General features: G+C 40.1%; 1 protein-coding gene across 7 annotated transcripts in view; it reads right to left on the bottom strand.

Moving 5' to 3' along the window:
- Nucleotides 1-5404: 5404 nt before the first annotated feature.
- The window catches only part of ZNF644 (zinc finger protein 644), a 62241-nt gene continuing 57334 nt past the window's right edge, over nt 5405-10311 (bottom strand). For all 7 annotated transcript variants that reach the window (XM_066626261.1, XM_066626266.1, XM_066626267.1 and 4 more), the window contains 2 exons: nt 8360-8462; nt 5405-7043 (listed from right to left, as the gene is read on the bottom strand). In XM_066626261.1, coding sequence (XP_066482358.1) covers nt 6851-7043; nt 8360-8462 — 296 coding nt within the window. In that variant the 3' untranslated portion in view covers nt 5405-6850. The remainder of the gene's footprint in view (nt 7044-8359; nt 8463-10311) is intronic.

The raw sequence follows: 10311 nt of genomic DNA, 5'->3' as shown, positions 1-10311 counted from the left end.
CTGGTCCCTCTGTGAGATCTTTCCTGTGTGGCAGGCTCCACGGTGGTTGAGATTACATCTCTATCAGGTCTGTGAGCCAGTAGGGTGCTATGAAGAACAGTTCAACCTCCTCTGATCTTGCCTTTCAGAGAGCTCTTAGAATGAGACAGAAGAAGGGGAGGTGTACAGAACCCCCTGTGGGGTCATAGTTGGTGAACGATATCAATGCCTGAAGACATAAAGAACCTCTTCTTCTGTTGGTTGGAGGCTGATGAGAACATGTCCAACTCCAGGGAACCAAAGCATTGGGGAAGTGCTTAGAACACTTCCTGGTCCAGGTACTATTCTGATTGGTTGATTGCTTATCAGGTGAGCCAGTCTGTTATTTCAGTTTTCAGGGTACATGTTCAGCTCTGATGGAGCACAGGTGCTTATTCAACCAGAAAAAGAGCCTGTGGATCTCTTAGTAGAAGGGACTGGGTTCCTCCCTGTCTATGTACATTTATGATGGAGATGACTGTGTAAACCAGGACATCTTAGTGGGTGACCTGCAAGCGGATGAATAGCAGCACCACACTCTAGGAAGGTGCCTGTAGGCTTTAGTGGACCAGTGGGTCCTTGAGACCATGGGGAAGGGATGCATTCTGGAGCTACCTTCATTTATGAGGGACAGGTTTGCAAACTCCCACAGAGTGAGGTGCAAGACCAAAACACATCCTCATCCTTGGAGCAATCAATCACCTTCAGATTGGCACCATACAGCCTGTTCCTTAGGACAAACTAGCTCCGGCATATATGCTCACTTCATCACACTCAAGAACGGGGATGTCAGGGCAATACTGAATCTAAAGTGGCTTAACATGTGGATGAAGAAACCATGCTTCAAGATGGAGACACCTTACTTGATACTGATGGCACTCAGAAGAGGCGACTTCCTCGGTCCATATACCTACAGAAGCCTACCTGCACATCCTGATCAGATCTTCTCATAGGAGATTCCTCCACTTCACTTACATGAAAAATCACTTCCAGTACTGGGCACTACCATTCAAGCTGTTTGTCTTCACTCTTCCCCAAGGTACTGGTAATTCATCTGTCTCTGGCAGGTAGTGGTCTACCCAATCTAGACAGTATCTAGTAGCCACCAGCAGGGGATCCAGGAGTTCTACAAATAGTGGAGCAGTTACAGCAGCATGGATTTGTAGTCAGCTCGTGCAAATCCATAGGTAGATGATTTGTTGTTCAATTCTACCCAAACTACAGAGCACTTGGGGTAGTCTTGAACATGGAAGCCTTCAGATTCTTCCTCTCAGAGGAGGCGCTCCAAGATAACTGCCCCCCACTATTGGTCCTGTACGCCTATCTGTCAGATGCTATGGTTCTGGCACAGATTCTAGAGATGCTAATCTCATGCCATGATGCAATAGCATGGGCAAGATTCCAACGCTTACTTCCATACCAGACCAACATCATCATAAGGAGTCATTAGTAAGATTCATCTCCTGTGGCCTGTGTGCTATGGCCTGACATGACAGTTGAGTAACAACTGCTTGCCCTTGGGATTCCCAAACCAGGACACATCATCAATCCTTATTTTCTTGGATACTAGCTTCCAGGAGTGGGGAGCCCCCCAAGTACCAGAAGCCCAAGGTACTTGGTTGACACTGTGGTTGGAGAGCTGCACACCTTCCTAGCAGTCACATGTTGGAGCCATGCAATGAGCCCATCCTCTTTGGGTAGGGTGAAGCTTTGGTTCCTGCTATCCCTTAGAGTTATCAATCCAGCTAGGTCTAGGAGAGTGAAGTGACCAGGGTGTTTGGGAAAACATGGAGTGCTGGTGGTAAGGTGGAGTCTTCCTCTTGGTTGCTCATCTCTGAGACAAATGATACCAAGGGCCTTGTACCTCCTCACCTTTGGGTCCCTCTGGGGGTATAAGGAGAGACTGGTGGGGTTTTTTTTGGGCTGGGCTTCACTCACAGAAGGCACTCACTGTGTTTCCTTAAGGCAGCTTATCAGCTCTGGCCCAAGGAGTTGAGCATCTTCTTGGAAGCACTGAACAGTATATTGGGCCTGCTCTACCAAAGTGTCCACACTGCTGGTGATGTCACCATGTGCTTCCCACTCTTCAGAGCTTGCATGTGTGGGCACAACAGCAGTGATGAAGCACACTCTATTCCCCTGCATGGGGGAAGGACGAGGAGCTGTATGAGGAGCTCCTGGTCCAACCCACTTTCCTGAAGTCATCCCTGCCACAGGTGGGGTGAAAATAACCACCTCATTGCCGAGGCCTGTGTTCAATTTTCATCCTTCCTGGGCTAGCTTCTTTTGGCCTGCCTGGGGCAGGCTACCAACACTGCCATTCCAATGGCAGTGGAGGGAGAGGGTCTGAGCCACTTGACCAAGTGAGGTTTGCTGCCTAAAGATTTTGTTGCTCAGCAGTACTGAACAAGAATTCTATACCTCGCAAAAAACAATTTAGATCAGCTGATTCTGCCTGTACATGAGCGAGGAGCTTCCCAGATACTCAGACTAAGCCATACTGGAAACATTGAATTATTATTCTATGACTCAGAGGTATCAAAAAGTTAATTATTTTGATTACTGTTCTCTATCCATAGAGTGCTATTGCTCCAATATTTGACCAACTCTTCAACTACAAACACTGGTTACTAATGTAATAATCCAAGCAGATCAAAGACACTCCCAACTGCAGTTCACGCAGTTTGTTTTCATCTGCAGAGAAAGTGTATCCAAGTTTACTGGCCTCAATTACTGGAGATTACCTTTCAAATAATTGAGTGTTGACTTGTACCTTGATCCAAGTATTTTAGTTGATTTATGAAACAACAATGAACAATGCACTTGACACTTTCCTCTAACTTTGTCATCATAGATCAGAAAACAGCAGGAATTCCTACAATCAAACTATGGTTAATTAAAAGTGCATGAGTTCTGAAAAGGAGAAGCTTATAAACAAGGTTTCACTGAAGAAGCAGACCTGCTCGCCCAGCTCAACTTAAGAAAAAAACTCTGATTAATTTTTTTTTTCAATAGACATTGTGGTTATGTAAGAATCTAACATATTTTTATAATTTGAGCATATAAACACAACAGACTCTCAAGGTATATGATTAACGAATCCATGTTCTGCACTCATGCTACATACCAGAAGAGATTAATACCTTCCAGTAGATGTCAGAGAAATGAGGTTGGAACAGAGACACGGTAGTCTGAGTATGACCAAGAAGCAGAAACAATACAAAAGCTAAAAGCTACAACTTAAGAGTGCAGCAGCAGCACACAACAACTGCACAGCAGTCAGAAATGGGAAACTGTATGAAAGTGATTGACTATCATACTGAGGAAGGAAGGCAAAACAGATGAGCTACCAAAATAATTTGGCCTTGAGACAGGTTAACAAGGGAGAAATAGTGGCTAAGGGAATACAGCTCTAGTTCAGCTACTGAAGGAAGGTCAGATCAAAGCTCCCTTCATGGGAAAGTTTGGACATTAGTTAGAGACTGGAATATCCAAACCCCGACTCAATTACAGATAGGTGTATGTAAATAACCTCATCATAGAACTGGCAACTGCACCAACAGCTGTTTGGTGAGGAAAACACTAAATCCAAACCAGATGATCAATGTTAGAAGTTATTTTCTGATAGGGCTATAACATGTACAGCCTTAAACACCTGTCTAAGGCCATCTAAAGTCAAGCTTTAGAGGAGGAGCCATAGTTCAATCACAGACGAAATACTTTGCATTGCCTAGTAAGGCAGCGAAAAATTCGTATCTGAAATTGGAGATTTGCTGCCAATCAGTGTTGACAATATTGAGTTATATGGACCAATTTAACTCAATATAAGGAAACTTCCTAAGTTTCCAAGTCTGCTTCCACACTTACATGGTTCCTGCTTGAACTGGTGGCACTTAAGCAAGAACTGTTAGCGTCATATATGCACATTTGTTGTAGCTTACAGGTTCATCAAGGACCCAAAAACAGAGGAATCAGTTCTTCACTGTACCATCCATCTCCTTGTAGGCACTAGAGAACCATTCACATCACTTAGCCCAACCTGATTGAAACTGTATGATTAAAAATAGATTAAATAGCATATTAAACAGCTAGAATTCAATACTCCAGAATACACAAATTTAGCAACTTAATATATATCAGATTAACTGTATCTGGCAGACATTTGGGAAATAAATTTAATTCAGTTTGTGTTTTTCACATCTTCACCCATCAGCGTGAAATAGATTCTCAGTACACACACAAGGGAAAGAATAATTCTATGACTGTGCTTCAAGTAATAAGTTGATATTCCCACACAAATGGGTGTCAGTGTGGTGTAGAGGATAGCATGTTCATCTTGGGAAAGACAAAGATTCACATTCCTGCTCAGCCTTGAAGCTTCAGGGGTAGATGTGGGAACAAAATCTCCCTCTTGGCCTAAATTGCCATATGAAGTTGCTGCAAGGATAAAATCCATGCATCATGCCCAGGGTAAGATACATATGTTATTAGAAATCATGCCACTTGAACACTAGAGGGTATTAACTCAAAGGAGCTGGCCCATTCATACTGTTTTTTTCTATCCTCCCCATGTGGTTAAAAACTCTTGAGAGCCAGAGTGTACAATGAATACAAAACTGGACTTTGATGGGAACAACTTGGGTTAGAATCCCTTTTGGGCAATGGTTAAGGACAGAAAACAAGGCAAAGATAGGTTGCAGGAAGCAACAAGAGATCTAGCTACTAAGGCCAAATGCAACATGAAGCATTGTAGTTAATTGCCACCATGACTGACATAGCTAGTCTTCCTGCAGATTTTTTTCTGTGGTTGGAGTGAGGCTGAATTGCATAGCAAACCAGTCCAAAAAGCAATTTAAGCTCAAGTGCTAATAAAGGGCATGTAAGTGCAAAAACAAATACTGCAAAACTGATCTTACTGTATCAAGCATACAAACAGGGCATACAAAGAAAGTGTGCCAATTTCAATCTTTGGGTCGTATTTTAAGAAAGGTAGTCAGTAACACTAAAATCAATAAAACACATTAGTCATGCAAGACTTGTGACTAACTTAAGTTCCACTAATTTCCATGGACACAACCCTTTATATTTGGTACTTCTAATCTAAGAAACAAACAAATAACCATCTTGTCTTCTAGACACTAAACACTGTTTTTCCTATAGGAATGCATGAGTGCAGTTTAAGTTCCAATTCACCAGCTTGGGCCTGCAAAAAACATTTTTTTTGTAAGTGACACTAACTATGCACAGTAAACATGATTTTTTTTCTTCCAAGGACTCATCCATGCTACAATTTTCTATAGTTTTTTCTTAAAATGGAAAACTCACATAAATTAACTTTATACACATAATCCCGTAAGAAATACTTCACATTACAGACATTACAATGTTTTCTTGTAACCTTTTTTATTTAGAGAGATATATTCTTGGTAAGGAGATATACCATGAGGAAAGCAATTTCACTGGCTGTGAGGTATGTATATTCTCCACCAAAATACTCCTCACATCTCAACTGCTTTTATAACTTTATTTACACGCAAAACAATACCAATGCATTTTCTTGGCTTTACTACAGTATTAGTCACCCTACATGAATAAAATGAAACATTACTTGCATTACAGAACCAGTTTTCAAAGAGGAATTTGCTTATTTGTTGAAAAGTGACATTTCACTTTTGTTGACAGCCAATATCTATTGTGACCAAGACACCTGCACCATATTTTTCCATCCTCACAGCACATTTATTTCAATAACTCTGTAAATAGGTCCTTAGCATGAGCATAGTGTTACAGTTTTCATACATATAATTACATCCAAAACAAGTTCTAAATCTGAATTGTAAACATTCTCTTCATATGTAGAAACTTTTCTATGTGTCAAATGGTGTCGTGATTTCTTTAAACAGAAAAATGAAACATCGAGGCTACGCCATGTAGTGAGCAATGCTTCTTAGTACAATTCTACAGGATTAAATAAAAGGCCAAGATGTCCCGTAAGCAACTCATACCTTTAAGCAAAGAATAAAACGGAAGAGACTTGTTTACAAAAAGATGTCTTATAACAAAGGAAATTGTGAGTGTTTGATGCGACAAATGGAAAGGGTAAATACCATTACTGCTGACAAAGTTGGAGGTAGCATGGATGCACCATTTTATTGTCAGTGAGAAATGCAAGTGAAGTAAAGGTTATTTCCTTACCACAAATAATTTTCCAGTATTATGTACATAGTTTTTAGAAATTTGTTTAACAAGTTTCCCTCCACTTTTAGTACAAAAGAGTTGTGTGCTTAAAAAACACTTACACAGCTAAATAGAATAGTACTAATTGCCCTATTTGAATGGAACAGTCTCTTGAACTATGAAGTACATGATATTTAATGCCCTAAATTGAGTAAATTGCATTAGCATTTCTTGGTATTGTACAAAACACTACATACATACAAACAAAATATAATATTTTACTAAGCAAGGGTTCTTGTTTAATAAACAGAGCATTGATTCTGGTAACACTGTAAATAATGTTTTCTTTTCATAAAACCTGTCTTAAGTACCCATGTGCAACGATTTAAAAACTGCTGCTTATGCGTAATGGGCTTGTATCAATAGTGAACACAGTAATTGACAAAAAAACATAGTAAACTTTAAAAACACATCTTCCACCCTATATAAAATATAAAGACTACTTACGGTAACTGTTTTAAGTACTCAATTGTTTGGATGTTAACTGTCATTCTTTTTACAATTTTCCTGCTTCGGATATTTTTCAACTTTAAAAAAAACTAACAAAAGTATTTCAAAATGTACATCCAATGCAAATTTAAAGTGTTTCAATGTTCTATGAAGCTGCTTCGGCCATCAGGAAAGAAAACGAAGTTTCTGTAATTGAGGCAGGTTTTTTAAGCAGTGATGTGACTTCCACCATGCCAGCCCCAGTCCTAGGAAGATTTGCGTTGACAATGTGGCGCTGCAGATGCTTTATCCAGTCTTCTTGAACAGACAAGGGTCCTCGAAAGACCAGACCACAAAACCTGTACAGTTTTTAAAACCATCCAAACAAGGTGCATTAGCATAGATGAACAACTTCATGAACTGTAGTGAGTTCACAAAATAGGTTTACAGAAAAGCTTGCCTCCATATATACTGTATATAGCTGATAAACCTTTCCTAGGTGATAAATCCAACAAGTTTTGATAATAGTGTCAAACAGCTCTTCTTCAACAGAGAAGGCTACAAATTTACAACACATATTTAAAACAGGATACCACCAATGGCCATATCCAAAACATGATAGATGAACTATAAATTTTAATTCAAGAAAGATGGAACAGATCATGACTGGGGGTTCCTGCAGGCTGAGAATAAATCCAGAATGAGGATTACCTTAGGATACCCAGGCTGCACCTTTTATCTATGAGCTTGTTTTTACCTTACAGCCTGCATAGGTATCTCCCTCAGTAAGTGCTTCAGGCATGTACATGTTCCTTCTTCCAATGCAAACTAACTAGTGAACAAGACTATACCACATTTATTGAAACATGACATCCACCTGACCACACAATCCAGACCACATCTTAACTGTGACAAATCACTTAGTAGGTGTTACTATGTTCTGCTTAAGATAAATTTTCACTTTCTCCCTGCCGTGCAAGGTGGGGAGAGGTGAGCAAGATTCATACCAGGCTAAGATTTTTCAGAGGAACAGAACTAACAAACAGGTCTTTAAAATGCTTTTTACCAACTACAGAGAAAGAATATAGTAACTGTTACATTGAGGATTGACAACTAACCTGCTTGTATTGCAACCTATCTTAACAGTTGGGGAAGAATTTTACAAGATACTCATTAATTTCTGAATCCAATTCAGGGTGCTGGCTACTATCCGAAGCAGCCTATATTAGGTACAACTCAGAGAAAAGCTCTTTTCAAAAACTTAAACTGTCATAATACGGACGAAAGAAACTGATCTTGGTCACCTGCCCTTTCACGGGAGATGAAGGCAGGATGGGATACAGGTGAAGATCTTTTAAGCTGTGGCTCCTACCAAACAGATGAGCCTTCCCAAACCTAATTCTGCAGACAATTTGTTGGCACTGCAAAACTTGCTTGTTTAGTCCGCTTTCAGTCAATAGCCATCTGCAAAGTTTGCACGTGAAAAGGGAGTGACAATTCCAAACACGTTTCAAATCTTCTTTTGTACAGCTTAAAACCAAAATACTAAAAACACATGCCTCAATTCTGATTAATGTTCTTGTCACAAATACACACATAGAACACAAATCCATCTATTCATCAACAACTTAAAGCTGCAACTTTTTTAGGTTACCAATCACAATCCCATATATACCTGCACCGGAGTATGTAAACTTCATCAGCACCATGAGGTAATGGCAGAATTTTTTTCTTGCTCCCAGATCTTGATCTTGATTTTTTTTGCTTACAATCTATGGCTAGTAAAAGAAAAAAGTTCATATATATGTATACAGAGATACAAGAATTGAGCACAAACTTTTTTCCTCAAAAAATAATTTCTTCCTTGAAATATGCTAAAAATAATTGTGTTTTCAGTTATTTAATGACATCCAATTACAAAAGCAGGATAATCTACAAATTAATGTTCTTCATAAAGCTAAGGTGTACTTGTCATCTGCACACACAAAATTTGCAGGCTGTATTTCTACTGTACAAGCTTCCCATTACAAATTTTATACTCAAACAATTTATTCAGAACATTAAGCCAAATCTACCTAGTTGCTCTATCACACAAACATTCTTTGTTTGCAAACAAGTACATACTGAGGTCTTTTATTATACCGGAAGTAGCAAAGTCATTTGCTTTCATCATGCAGTCGTAAGACCAATTATTAAAATAAGTATTGATGAACTTCATCACTGGAACATCTGTAAATACAGTTGCTACTTCACAACAGGGATCAGGACCGCAATCTCTGTTGTCAACTGGGACCTGACGCAATTCAGATCCTCTGCAGGGAAGAGGATGCCCTGCTCCCCTCCCCTCTGGACAGTCATCTGAGCTTCCCAGCATGCGTCCACCCGCTGCCTCTGCAGAGCTCAGTCTGAGGGATATCATGTCTCTCATATGACTTCCCGTTTCATGGAGGAAACGAAATCACGTGAGACATACGATTTCCCTCAGTCTGAGCCTAACTGAGGCAGTGCGCGGATGTGCGCTGCCTCTAGGAGGCTCAGAAAACCCTCCAGAGGGGAGCAGAAATTCCCTGGCTTTCAGAGGTTTGGGATGGGCGCCCCTGATGACCACATGACCACACATGGTCATCAGTTATGCAATTCTGCCATAATCCGGAAGGTCGCAAAGTGGCGCACACCTGTATTACATTGTCATGACTGAAGTACAGTGCCATTTGGCATGCTAAAGGAGTCTCAAAATATTGGCTATACTTCTTGATAAGTTCTGATAAGAATGTGAGAAATACCTGCAGTCAAAGGCAATGAAATCCGATATGCATTAGGATACCCCAAAAAATGACATTCAAATTAGCTAGTACATTTAGTATCAAGGGAGTGTGGACATTTTTCTCGGGTACAGGAGAAAGTAAAGGCCAAACTATATGGTGTACATTCCACACCAACTGACCTGATATTTTTATTTTAACACACTCACACACCCCACTAGGACGGGGGGGGGGGGAAGCACTCAACAGGAAAAATTACAGAGGGATGGGTAGGGGAATTTTAGCACTTTGCACTGCAATCCTGACTGCATCCTCCATGTGTTGTTCTTAACTAAAAAACAGTTTCTACCTGCTTTCATTTGAAACTTCAAAGAACCACCTATAATACTGTGGGGAGATGAGCTGTAATCAGGACCATGGCTAAAGTGCTCTGCCCATGGTTTCATCCAATTTTGAGTAATCCCCCAGCACTATGCTTAGTACCCAATGTAATAAAACCTCAAACATCTAAGAGAAGGGTATCTAGAAAGTGTTCTGTCCCTTCTACACCCCTCCGTCCCTCAAAATCACACACATAAACACATACAAGAGAAAACAAGAATTCTAATTGCTACTTAATGGCTTATAATTAATGTAAATCTATTTCTGCAGAGAAGAATGGTAAGAATGGTATAAAGTTCCACAGCTTTAGAACTGTGGAACTCATTGCCACAGGATGTGATTATGGCATCTAGCCTAGATGCCTTTAAAAGAGGATTTGATAGATTCATAGAAGAAAAGTCCATCGTAGATTACAAGCCATGAGGAGTATATGCAACCCACAAGTTTTAGAAGCAGCCTATCTCTAAATGCCAGATGGAAGGGA

This window comes from Tiliqua scincoides, chromosome 4 (genome assembly GCF_035046505.1).
Source record: "Tiliqua scincoides isolate rTilSci1 chromosome 4, rTilSci1.hap2, whole genome shotgun sequence".
NCBI classification, from domain to species: Eukaryota; Metazoa; Chordata; class Lepidosauria; order Squamata; family Scincidae; genus Tiliqua; species Tiliqua scincoides.
The sequence above is the reverse complement of the archived record's forward strand: the minus strand, read 5'-3'. Positions and strand labels throughout refer to the sequence as shown.